A 13143-nucleotide genomic window follows, 5' to 3' on the forward strand; every position below is an offset into this window, starting at 1 on the left:
AGAAATTCTGCAGCCTTTTCCACCCCTTCCTATTCCTGCATTTTTGCATCGAAACGCGAAGTTATCATGGCTAATTTTCCACCTTTGTTACCACATGCTCTCAGAGCGCTCCAGGTTCGCTCTCTTCCTTTATTATTATTATCATTATTACTTTTTCCTTTTCCTTCTTCTCCCTTTTATTATTCCTTTTTTCTTCTCCTACGCTCGAGAACCACTCGCTGCCGCCGTTACGAGTACGATAATAAAAAAAAAATCAAGGGTATATTAAGAGAAAAAAAAAATGGAGTGGTACAGGGGGTGGAGGAAACAAGGATGAAAATAACGGAACCCTTTCTCCAGAACCGCCTTTTTAATAACTTAATGGCTCGCTTGTGTACCCGAAGCATCGCGTGCAGTTCACCTACCCCTCCAACCTTTTTTTTTTTTGGTTTTATTTTCCTGCATTCACTTGTAATCGTCGTTCAGAGAACAATGCGCCTCGTTGTCAAACTTTCCTCTCTATCTTTCCATATTTTCCATTCGTCGACGTTTATGTGTCGATGAATTTTGCATTTGTACATACAGCAGAGAAGATAATACCTAGTAAAAATAATAAAAACGATAGCGACCGAGATAAAAATTTCTCCCGCCACCCTAAAATGGAAAGAAAAAAAACATTTTTTTAATTTTGTCTCAAAGTCTGTCGGACGATCCGAACGACTACGGGATCTTCTCGTATAGAAAAAGAAAAAAAAAAAACAAAAAGAAACGAAGACTGTTGAAACTCGAGAGAGATTTTTAAGTTTATCGTAGAGTTCTCAATTACAATTCAACAGGGTAGCTCAACGATATTTCATCAATTTTTTCCACCCAGTGCCGAACGGCGTTATTCGCGCTAAATATTCGGACGTTTTTAATTTCCCTCCCCGGGATAATTTTCGACAGAATATCCATAAATCTCCGTTCCAGTTACATGGTCGAGAAAGCGACGTGCAGTTGCAAATCTAATTCAAACAAGAACGAGCCAATTTTCACGGATATATCCTAAAAGAGTTTATACAACGTAGGGGAAATATCGAAAATAGAATGTAAAATCGTTTGAGAAAAATTTGATGACAAAAAGTTTTCCCAGTCATATTTTACTGGAATTATTCCGTTACGCTGCAGCAGGAAGAAGAGGCGACTGATTGGGTGGGAAAAAAAAAAAATAAAAAATGCGTCTCCAGATTTTATCGGCACCGTTTTTCGCGCTTGCGATATTTTCTGCGATCGTCGCAAAATCGAAGGGCAATGGAAATCCTACTGACGATCTTCAAGGGACGAAGAAGAGTCGAGAAGAATCTCAACCGATCGTGCCAAACGATTCTAAGAACCTCAGGATCGAAGTGAGTTAATTTTGAGTAACATCGAGATGTGAAAAATGTTATTTGAAAAGAAGTTTCCAAGATTCGTTTCTTGCCTTTTTTCAAAAAATATCTTACAGCAATAAAAAGCACGGTAAACCCAAAAATAAAAAAAAAAAAAACATCGAATGTTAGTCTGAAAAATGAGATAACATAGAACTACGGTCTTTTTGTTTTGTTTTATTTTTTTTCTTCTCTTTATTTACAACATTTATTCCCGATCGGGAAAACAAGAGTGACAAGACCGACGCCGCGTGTTAATTTTTCTTATTTTCCTCCCAACTTTTCCCGTCTTTCCCCCTTTCATTTTCTTTTTGTATTTTCGTCTGTTTCGCGTGGCGGAACGGCGAACGGCGAACGGCGAACGGCGATCGTGTTTGCTGGTTGAGGGGTGTGATATAGGTATATATATATACATATATATATATATACATACAGAAGGCAGCCAAAATTGCGGCGAGTACAATCAATCACGAGTTCGGTGTGCTGCAGCGGGCGCAGAGTAAGAGAGAGATAGATAGAGATATACAGATAGATAGATAGATGTATAGAATATCGAGAGAGAGAGAGAGAGAGAGAGAGAGAGAGAGAGAGAGAGAGAGAGAGAGAGAGAGAGAGAGAGAGAGAGAGAGTCGGCACGTCGTCGTCGTCGACGTCACTGTGCTCGGGGAGTCAGGCAGGCAGTCAGAGCAGAGCGTTGCAGACAGCTCGCATAGTTCGCTAACGGTAATATCGCAAGCCCTGGGCGACCGACTCGCTTTGTCATTTTGTCATATACTAGAACGAAAATGAGAAAACGCTTGAGAGCTTGCCGCCGCCGCCGCCGCCGCCGCCGCCGCTGCTTATACAAAGAAATTAATGCTTCCGATATTAAAATATGTACCCTACCTTTTTTACAATCATCATGTGTGTATGACAAAAGAAAAAAATTGGCAGACACCTAACCGTTGACTCGATCCGCGATAGCACCGGTCAACACGAATTTCGTGTCGGATTTCTAAATGTCATATTTTCGTTTCTTCTACGCGATAAATAAAAGAAACGAACAGTTTTATCGTGTAAAGTTTGTTTTTGTAGTAGCTAGAAGGATATTTCGGATTTTTCAGAAAACTTAACTACTTTCTCAAACTTAAACGAACTTCAATTTTGCACTTAAATGACTTTTATTCAAAAGTAATCGTTGATAATAAACTAGAAATGTAAAAGAATTGATAAACAAAGTTTAAAATTCAATATTTTTCGTACTTCTTCTGTTTTCGCATGGACTTTCTCCCATCGCACTCTCACTATACGGCACCCATATTAGACATCAACCAAAAACTTCAGGAATTATTTATCAACGTGAGAAATACAAAAACAAACTTTACAAGTACCTAACAAACAAAGGTTTTCGTTATTATGCGGTTTATCGAATTGAAATTTATTTATCTGAATAGAAATTAAAAAAAAAAGAAATTACGATATCTTTTTAATGACCTGTGTAATCATCGGTTTTCTCACGGGTTCCGTTGGCGAAAACCACATTTTTTTCACACTCCTACAGCTAGTATTATCCAGTGACAAAACGGAACAACGGCACGGTCAACTTTTAATTACTCGCCACTGCACCGCGCGTCTTACTTTCCTCTTTCACTTATAATATGTAAATAGATGAAATCCCTTCGTGTACATAAGTTTATTTTTTTTTTCTAATTTCTAAACAGATTCTTAATTAACCGACGACAAGAGCAGCGAGTATAATTAAACTTTGAACGAGTAGCACTGACATTCAAATGAGAGCACAGGTTATAATATGCATTTTCGTTCTTCATTATTATTGTCATTGCTATTATTATTATCACTATTATATTTCTCTCGCATTACCGCAATTATATTTCGGCAAAAGATAGGTCTACATGTACAGTCCTTTCCGTTTTTCTTTGTCCATTTGTTCACTCGCGTTTGTTTGCTTTTTGTTCTTTGTTTTTTTGTTTTTCTTTTTCTTCCTATCTCGTCTATTTTTTTTCTCTCTTTTACGCGGGTCGCGTTCATTCGTGGGTGAGGAGGAGTGGGGGAAGGAATAGAGGGAAGCGACAGTCCCTTCCTCCTGGGCGAGCCTGCGGGAATGAGATGCAGATTGCCAGGAGCCACTTCATTCACGAGGAAAGGGAAAGGGAGAGGGAGGTGGATTTTTAATAAAACCCGTTCTATGCAGATATGTACCGCATTGTCTTTTTACCGTGTGTCTAACGCAAGGAGCACACCGTCGACGAAAAGCACAGGATTTTGTTACCCGTCCATCAACGACTATACGTATATTATTTTCACCTAAATAGTTTTCAATATTGTCCACCGAGTGATCGCCGGCTAATACATTTAATCGTTCAATGAAATGAATATTAAGTAGCTCGTAAGTGAAATCTGACAGATAATTCGATAGACGAACTAGAAGGGAAAATTTTTTTTTTTTTTTCTTACGTTTTCGAAAGCTAATAGTCTTCCAATTTCACGCAGTCAGAGCACGAGATCATAGATCAAGGATCACCGCCGAGCGGTACAATGAATCGGGAAAACAACCAGGCGCTGAATTCGTTTTTGAAAAATGTCCTGCGAGCTCAGGACGAGCTCAAATGGATCGACAGTCGTGTGGACGGAGCCAAGGATCCACAGGAACAGTAAGAACGACGAATGACTGTAATAATTCGGTAATAAGCGAATGATACAAATTCTACGTTTCAAGGTCACCTCGATACCAGCGAACGTCTCGTCGGGATCCGGATCCTAAGGCTCGTTCCAAGCGAAGATCGGGATACGAGCTCGACGAAAACGAGTCCTGGCCGTCGGCGAACAAGCGAAAGGTCTACTACGAATACGAGGAGGCCGGAAATCGAGCTCAAGGAGTCTACCCCGAGGACGAAACGGAAACGAAACGTGAAGCGAAAGAAGGTCCTCGCGTGTCTGAAGGCTGGTTTGAGTACAACGACGACGATGCCGAAAGTTTGAGAGACTCGCGTCAGGCAACTGACCTTAAAGTCCGTAACGAGTCGTCGTCAACTAACGATTTAGAGTCCCTGAGGAGGACGGTTCTGGCCCTGAGCCGGAGCCTCGAGGAGAGTGACAAGAAGGTTGACGAGATGGCAGAAAATGAATTGCAAGGAGTTGTCGAAGAGTCGAAAGACCGTGAGAGACACGTGGGGGAAATTTTCGAGCGAAAGAAAAGTCGCGGTAAGGGTGCAAAAGAGATAGAAGATCCCGGTGACTTCGGGCAGGCTTTCGGAGCCTCTTCTTCAGGTACGATGAGGTGTTTATCGGACCAGGATGGGCTGCTACTACACCTGCTATTGGCGTTTCGATTTCCAGGGTCGAGCTGGTGGGATGACCCGAGGACGGCGGTCGACATGTTCGACTTCAAGCGTCGCGACGATGACGAGGGAATGGACGACGAGGACGAGGACGAGGATTCGGAACCCGGGATGTCCGAGTTTGACTACAACGCGATGCGGAGGGTGAAACGGGAGAGGGATAACGATCTGGGTGAGCCAGGGGTGATCAGGGTTTACAACCGGGCGGGGTTTGGGGCGTCGTACCGTGAAGGTGGAGGAGGATACGAGAGGAGGAAACGGAGAAGCGGATACGAAAAAGATGCCGAAGAGTTGGAGGGAAGCGGGAATGTGTCGAGAGAGATAAGCGGAGAGTCGATGGCAGCGGTTATGCGAGATAAGGTCATTAACGAGGGTGGTGATGGAGCTGAGATGAGGAAAATCGTGAATGCGAATGACCGCTCGGGGGGCCAGGCTGAGGTGGTGAATAAAAGCGAGGCAAAGAATTCCGGGGACGATAATCCTGCGGGAGGAAATCCTGGGGAGGTGAAAGAAATCGTCGCTGAAGATCCCGGCAAACAGGAAACACGGAGGAACGAAATACTCGACGATGAATTGGCCTCGAAAAACGAAGTGATAAAAACTCCTGAATCGGAAACACCGAACGAGAAAACTGAGGAGGCTAAGCAGGAGGCTCAGAAATCTCAGTCGAATGGCTACGAGGTTGTAAAATCATCCACAGACTCTAACGAAGTGAAGAAAGACGAAGAACAGACGAAGAGAAGAGAACAAGAGACTGGAGTGAATGGTGATTCCAAAACATCTGGCAAAGTGAAAATGACCGATGCAACGCGAGTCGAAAAAAACAAAGAATCGATCGATGTCAAAATGGCAGCGGATAATCAGCCCGATTCAAGAACTGAAAAGAATAATGATGAGTCCGAGGATCGAAAACCAAAAATCCAAGAAGATTCAAAGTCTGTGAAACTAGGCGAGGTGAAAGAAGAGAATGCAGACGACAATGGACTCCACTCGAAATCTGATGAATTAACGCGGAAGCTACTGTGGCTGTCGGAGAATGAAGAGTCGTATTTGAAAAACGATCGTGAAAAGTTTGCCAAGAGGTCTTTAATGGCGACGAAGGAGAGAAAGATGAGAAGATGCAAGGCGTTCGCCAAAACCCCGAGACGCTCGGTTAGATCGTATCCCGAAAGCGTAGAAGCCGACAAATCGATGGAGGAGGCATCGAGAGAGGACAAAGAGGACGTGCATCGATCCGAAACGAGAAAACGATCCGTCCGAAGAATCATCGAACGCCGAAGAGATCCTGACCTGGCCGCAGACGTCTACGAGGTTGAAGTGGAAGACGACGGTGTCGCCGATCAAGACGACGAGAACGACAATCTCAAAGAGTCGAGAGCGTCTAATGACGAGGGTGAGAAATAAAAAATCTTCTTTGACTCTTCTGTTTAACATGGTCTTATTCGTTTTCGTTTTCGTATACAGACGGAGAGGCCGAATTGGCGCTGGTGTCGTTTGCGGGTTCGGACGCGGATCGCGATCCCATTAGAGACAGAATAAACATGCTGATAAAACAGAAACTCGACGATAGAGAGAAGGGGAAACTGGTCCACGTTAAGAGGGAGGTGAACGACCCGACGAGGATCATCGAGTACTACGACTACGACAGCGATGAGAACGTGATTGACTCGGAAGCCGATCCATCGTTGGCAGAGTCTGATCAGGCTCAAAATTCCACTGTCACTGGGGAAGGTGAATGGCGATGAGTTTATTTATTTATTTTATCGTTACATACTGAATATCGTGTTTTGATAGTCCACGGCAACGACACAGCAGAGTCTACAGGAGGTGGGAACACTATACCAAAGAAAGACGAGAATGCCGAGGAGGAAAAGAAGCAGGAAGAGAACCAAAACAACACGAAGATCGAACCTCCGAAGGAGGAATTCATTTCTAATATCGATACAAGCAAAGCGGAAACGACGAAACCACCCTCGGGGGTCGACGTCACAACAGTTCCACAACCGGCCTTCGAAGAAGGCCAACGACCCTACGGCGAGGATAGAAATTTACAGGACGAGGAATCTAGAAACGAAAGTAACGAACATCACGAGGATCGCGCGGCGAAATCAAGCGACAGTCGGTGGTGACGATCTGAATGACCTTCTTCGAGCGACTTTTTAAAGTTCGATGCCTTCGCCAGTCGTTATAGTTTGACCGTGTGCTCTTCATCAGGTTAGGCGAGTCGCAGGATCAGGATTCAAGGAACGAAAAATCGACGGATGATCAGCCGTTCGAGTACAGCGTAAACGTTCATGGTAAAATAGACCCAGACTCAATCGGCAATGTGAAGGACAAGCTAACGGGTAGCGACGAGGATTGGAAATACGAAGGACCTCAGGACGGCAAGGAAGTCGAAAACGAGGAACTCGACAAAGAGCGCGCGGCCCGACGTGATTGGCGCTACAGAGATTCCACCAGGTGAGAATATGGACGAGACGAAATGATTGAAAGTTTAATTTTGAAAGGGAAAGAAAGAAGCGATGTTCAATGTTATGTATCAGGACAGAAGAGGGAAGTAATTCCCTCAAATCCTCGAAGGATTCTTCTTCTTCTTCCTCCTCCTCCTCTTCATCCTCGACTGACGATAACGAACGCGAACAAATTCCCGAGGATAAAAGATACTTCGAGGAGACAGGCGACCAAGAAAATTTATCGTCCCAGGAGTCGAGTCTGACCGACGACGAGTCCGCCGGAGGTGAGAAAATCCGTCAAAGTTGCTTTCCCCTCAATATCCACCAAAATACATCCCACCGGATAAAAATTGCCGGGTGTTTTCATAGATTCATTGCGAACTATGCTTGACCGCAGCGGATCGAGGCAGCCTGGACTTTCCGGAGAGAGAACATACCTGGTGATAGCTCCGGCGCAATCGCAATGCCCTCGGAAAACAGGTGACGGAAACGACAAAAGCGCCTCTTCGTCATCCGGTAGCAGTTACTCGGCGTTGAAGATCACAGACGACATGTTCAAAGGCGGTATAGAGCAGAGCAATCCGGTCGACGAGGGGGTCACCGATGGCGATACATTCGGAAGAACAACTACCGAGTGGGCAGTGCTAAAGGTAAGAGACTTTACGGGTGAATTTACCCATATTATGAATACCCGCTTTTACCTTCAGCCCGGAGTAAAGGAGGAAAAGTCGAGGTACCAGGACCTGGTCATGAGCCCACTTGACGTCGTCCACGAGTCAATCGTTGACCCCGACGAGATGGCCGCCGACTTCGACGACGATACAAAGCCGAGACTGGGCAGGAGTCTGCAGTCCATTTCTTACGCCAAGGACCCCTTTTACCGAGTCGAAGTAAACGGCAACACCGAGAGACCTGTCGAAAAGTACCTCGAATACACGCAGAACGGTTACAGTAATGACAAAGTGACGGTTCATAGGATCGTTAAGCGCAACGCGGACCCTAGCGGCAGCGAAGAACAGGAATCATCGTACAATACGTCCTTGGGTCAGCTCGCTCCTAACGGATCCGATCAAAGCGACAAGGATAAACGAGGTCTGACAAACGTTGAAGAGTGGGAAATGAACGCCCCAACGCTACAGAAACAACCAGAAAAAGCCAGGGAGACAAGAAGCGTCAGGCTGATAGACGACAGTCTCGAACATAACCCAAAATCGGTTGAATTGACTGACGAAATGCGGTCGAAGATTCATCGAGGTTTCGATGATCCAAATGTTCGAGATAATTCGCGCGAGAGCGACGAGAAATGGTCGAATTTTCGGAGGAACTCAATCAGGCGGGATCATCAGAGGGAAAAATTCAAAGGCAGAGAATCTGCCGATGCTGATTTGTCGAAGCAAAACGACGACTACCGGCGCTCGCGTTACAACTGGCGAAAGTCTGACCGTGGATTGTCACCGAGTCGCAGACACCATTTGAACAGGTTAAAGCAACAACGTAGCGACGAGACCAGAGATTTCATTCACGAACAGAATGGTCTGGAACATGTTGCCAGGAATCCAGACGAAAGTTCGAGATTCAAGGACGCGCGATTCGTAGATCAAGGCAAGACGATGCCCTTTGACGGGACGAAGAGAGTCCTTGACGAAAACGCTGAGGATCCTGCCGTAGGTTTGAAATTCTCTATATCGATCGATCCTGATTCTGACCCAATTGACTCGTCCTTGTAGAGTATAAAACCGAAGGACGATAACCAAAAGAAGAAATTCAAGGTGCTTTTGGCCGCCGATAATATGGAGGACGAATCTCAGATGGATTTGGCGCTACACGGAGAACTGGCTGGAAAAATTGTCGAGAGAATATTTGATCAGGTATATTGACTCGACTTGTTTGTTGTCTGCTTCCAATATTATCCTGATTTTTCATCTTAATCGATAACTAGGTACAGGTAAACAATGCGCTAAAAGTCGCCCTGGGACCTGGATTGTTCCGGAAACATAAATCCGAGGACGCTGTACAGACTGACAAAACTTACCGTCGGGGATTGGACGAGGACGAGGCGAGTGAATTCCACACTTAAGTGTGATGGGAACGCGTTCCGAGCGTTTTTAAATACTTGCGATCCGTGATTTTCAATGTCCGAATTCTTAAATTCAGGTTAAGCATACCGAAACAATGATGAGGAGAGTTATGGAGCTTCTGGGCCGCCTGATACTCGACGAAGTTCAACGAAAAACTTGCGCTTCACTTCCACCTGACATGCGTGAATTTTTACAGTGGATGTTAAGAGTGGATGACGACGATAAACCATCGGAACAGGTTATCATGATTCCTGAGTGCGCGACAATTTACGAATATGATAAAAACGAAGGTTTCCCATCCAACAGGTCCCACCTTTGCCATTGGTGCATAATCAAGAACCACATCAACATCGAACGGATAAATTCTTATTCGGAGATTCTTCAATTGGTAACGAAAGCGCAGAGCTGGACGAGCTGAACAAAAAAGTCAGATTGCTGAAACGTCTCATCGAAGAATACAACGCGCTCACTACTAAAGAGAAGACGAAAGTTCAAGTCGTTCACGACTACCTGGTTAGCGATTGTTCGAAATCAGGATTTTGCTCGATACATTTGTCACAATCACATATCATGATAGGTCAAACAACTGCGACTTCTACTGGAGTATATAGAGTCGAAGCAGGCTGGTGGCGTGAAGAACGAAGGGAGTACATTAGGAGATGCAAATATACTCCAGTACCAAAACGCTGTGCCCAATCCAAATGAAACTGTAACACCGCAATCGACTCTCTCTCCGTTAGTGAACGCACCGAGTATCGGGATGCTCAGCAACGCGACGTTCAACATGGACCAACCGTACAGACGTTAGTCGAGGATAAAACCATTCTGTTAATTCCATCTATGAAACCATACCTCTAACATCTTTTTCGGTTTCAGCATCCTCGAATCGCCTATTCGGTCAACTTCGTCCACGTCGTCGCGAAGCACGAAGCTCGGTGCGGGACGTTGAAAAGAAGCACAGGAAACATGACCACAAGCACCATCACACTGATCACGAAAGCAACAAGAATAAGAAGAAGCACAAACACAAGCACAAGAAAAAGCACAAGCTCGAACGGCACGCGGGTGGCGAAAGTGGTGCGGAAACTCCGGAGTACAGAAAGCTGATTAGAAGAGCAGCGATGATGCGTCGAAAGCGGGCGAACCTCTACGAAGATGCCTGGGATCCGGTAGACTCGGGTTACGAGGAACCCGTCATTTATAGCGCATCGGGCAAGCTGACAAGCGGATCTGGGAAGCGGCGAAGGTCACCGGAAGAGAAGGATGAAGTGAAACGAGACGTAATCAGCGCCTCGGTGGCGCTTCAGCCCTGGCTTAATCCCAAGTCGGACGACCCGATGACCTCCGGCTACCTGAACCAGCTGACCAACCGATTGGTCCGTGAGTCTCTGACGCCTCCGGTGTACGAAGAACGGAAAAGCGCAAACGGCCGAAGCCTCGCCGACGATGAAGTGATGCTTCTGAGTAAACGGGAGGCCTGGAGAAACGAAAACGAGCAGCAACTCGAGGAGGTCGCCTTCGGCAAAGACATGAGAGGAAAATGGAGGGACGAGGAACGGTTTAAAAAGCTAACCGACATCGACAGGAAGAAGAAATTCGACGACGATGGGATTGGCAGGCAGAAACGCGAGGGTGATGAGAAGAGGAATTCTAATTCTTCTAATTCTTTGGGATCAGCTCAGCTGTCGCAAGTTGCAAAGAACGAAAAAGTCGGCAACAGCACACCGACTGTTAACGACGCAAATCTAGTGAAACGATCGACGAATTTAGACAATGTGATAAACCGGAACTCGACCAAAGCAGTAAGCCTTCAGACTGAGAACTCTGAGGCTAAATTTCTGGACTCGAAACTGAGCAGCCTTGTCTCTGGTGCAAAAAATGAACAAGGTTTAATTTCTGGAGTCCACGAACGTGGAGAATCGCAAAACGAGGTGGACCGAGTTCCGAGGACCGAATACAAACAACGACACTCGACACTTAGTCGAGAGCTCCAATCTGGAGGTCCAGATCAATCGACTCAAAACCCTGATCAAAAAGAAAGTATCACACGGAAAATCGCGATAATTGACAAAAATTCCGCAACGTCTGAAGAACCGATTGAAAAACGAAACGGGAAGAGATCCTCGCCGTTTGTCATTCCAGAGGCAGACGGGTCGGCGATACTTCCACATCTCGAAGTCTCCGAGCAGAGACAGCAGCAGAAACAGGCAGCGAAAACTGAGACGGACGATCAAAGAGACATTGCCAACCAAGTACTGGGACTTGATAACCCCTTGATTCTCGGCTTGAACACGTACTGAAGACGATCGCGTGCCGTTTGAAAACGGATGTCGAGACGATACCGGAAACATCTTCTGTCGCTTACTCGAATTAATTAGATCAGAACAAATATAACCATTCGAAATTTTTTCACATAAAAATTCACAGGTTCAAACTAATTCGTAAGTATTTATGTGACGACTCACCGATTCGTTTCTGAATCTCAGTCCATCGATGTGATCGATCAGCGATTTCAGCAACCCACCTGTATTGAAAAGAAAAGGAACAAAAATGAATACGATCATTTTATCTATAATATAACTTATACAATAGAATTGATATACGATAATAAAACTAATAAATATACTAAACGAATTGTACTCAATTTACGGATCTTTTTCTTTTTTAATACAAACTACAGTAAATTATAAATAAAAATTCATGAATTTTCAATAATGCAACAATATAATTCGATGACTAGAAATTCAAGGAATCACACAATTATCATTGCGATCACCCTAAATAACGATCCAACAGATATCAAAGAAATCGATCAGCAACCGGAACGTTAAAGCCTTGTAATATTGCATCGTTTTTTCCAAGATATTCTTTGCCAATTGCATCATTGTATGATAACCAAATATTTGTCAAACGACTGTAAACCACTGCCGTTGTCTTTCACACGTTCAATTTACTGTCGATGGAGTAATAAGCAAGCCTCTGAGTCGCATTCAAATGGCAAATATTTTCCGTCTAGAGATACGGCGTTCCATTTTAACGCCGGCGATTAGCTGCTTACAATTGGCGCGGTGTTAATAGAATTAATTTAAAACCGGTCAAAAAATGCTCACAAAGTAATTGAAAATTGATTGAATTTCAATTGCCTTCACCCGAAAATACGTCACACCTTACAGGCGATCGACGTTACACGTAGAACGATTTTTCTCCCATCTCTTTTAACGGCTGAATTGGAATATCGAACGATAAAGAGCCAACGAAATGGAGAAAGACAAAAGTTATGTAGAAACTGAATTCGAAAAGATAAAAAAAAGTAGTGGTTCGTTTTTCACGTACAGTCATTCTGACCAAACGTGTTTAATGAGAATCCTCCTGAGGTTACAAATTTGAACGATAGTGTCAGGCATGCCGTTAATATTAAAGACCGACGGATGGGTGACTGACTCCTAGACTTTCACCTTGCGAGCGGTGCATATAATCCCGTAACATCAGCATAGGAGGGGAAAGAAACGACTGGAAACAAATACAACCGCCTAAGCACGCGTGTTACAGAATCCCGATCAAATTGGAAAAACCACATTCAACTGGTAGCCTTCGTCATCGAAAACAAAAATTTGAACCGGTAAATCGAATCAAAGTCGGATTGAAAATTAGGTCACATTGACACTCACGACACTCTTATTTTTCATCCCACCCAGATCCCTTTGCTCGGCAAGGTCGGAATGCCATTGTACCGAGAGTGAAATAAAACAAGATAAATGATGAATGCAATAACCGGTGAACGGCCTCGATCGACTTTCTACAGTTTCTCTGCAACGAAGATGCAACGCAACGGCGGGGATTCCCGATGACTATACGCACATAACATTTACGTCATCGTGGAAAATCTTCA

General features: G+C 44.5%; 4 protein-coding genes and 1 long non-coding RNA gene across 5 annotated transcripts; all 5 read left to right on the forward strand.

Moving 5' to 3' along the window:
• The first annotated feature begins 1193 nt into the window (after nucleotides 1–1193).
• Nucleotides 1194–7187, forward strand: LOC124293716 (PWWP domain-containing protein 3-like). The gene is made up of 7 exons (XM_046735801.1): nucleotides 1194–1364; nucleotides 3876–4036; nucleotides 4102–4652; nucleotides 4722–6116; nucleotides 6188–6454; nucleotides 6518–6848; nucleotides 6938–7187. The coding sequence occupies exons 1-7, from the start codon at nucleotides 1194–1196 to the stop codon at nucleotides 7185–7187; spliced, it is 3126 nt and encodes a 1041-aa protein (XP_046591757.1).
• A 204-nt stretch (nucleotides 7188–7391) lies between these two features.
• LOC124293527 lies at nucleotides 7392–8008 on the forward strand. Its single transcript, XR_006903373.1, has 3 exons — nucleotides 7392–7460; nucleotides 7574–7826; nucleotides 7884–8008. It is a non-coding gene; the product is annotated as an uncharacterized LOC124293527 (long non-coding RNA).
• Nucleotide 8009: 1 nt separating this feature from the next.
• On the forward strand, nucleotides 8010–9312 carry LOC124293525. Its single transcript, XM_046734631.1, has 3 exons — nucleotides 8010–8840; nucleotides 8904–9044; nucleotides 9116–9312. The coding sequence occupies exons 1-3, from the start codon at nucleotides 8295–8297 to the stop codon at nucleotides 9251–9253; spliced, it is 825 nt and encodes a 274-aa protein (XP_046590587.1). The 5' UTR covers nucleotides 8010–8294; the 3' UTR covers nucleotides 9254–9312.
• On the forward strand, nucleotides 9287–9959 carry LOC124293526. Its single transcript, XM_046734632.1, has 2 exons — nucleotides 9287–9492; nucleotides 9561–9959. Exons 1-2 carry the CDS (start codon nucleotides 9349–9351, stop codon nucleotides 9957–9959), a joined length of 543 nt encoding a protein of 180 aa, XP_046590588.1. The 5' UTR covers nucleotides 9287–9348.
• Nucleotides 9948–11827, forward strand: LOC124293524 (serine/threonine-protein kinase PRP4 homolog). Its single transcript, XM_046734630.1, has 2 exons — nucleotides 9948–10057; nucleotides 10131–11827. The coding sequence occupies exons 1-2, from the start codon at nucleotides 10015–10017 to the stop codon at nucleotides 11552–11554; spliced, it is 1467 nt and encodes a 488-aa protein (XP_046590586.1). The 5' UTR covers nucleotides 9948–10014; the 3' UTR covers nucleotides 11555–11827.
• The last annotated feature ends 1316 nt before the right edge of the window (nucleotides 11828–13143 follow it).

Source organism: Neodiprion lecontei, chromosome 3 (genome assembly GCF_021901455.1).
Source record: "Neodiprion lecontei isolate iyNeoLeco1 chromosome 3, iyNeoLeco1.1, whole genome shotgun sequence".
Taxonomy (NCBI): Eukaryota; Metazoa; Arthropoda; class Insecta; order Hymenoptera; family Diprionidae; genus Neodiprion; species Neodiprion lecontei.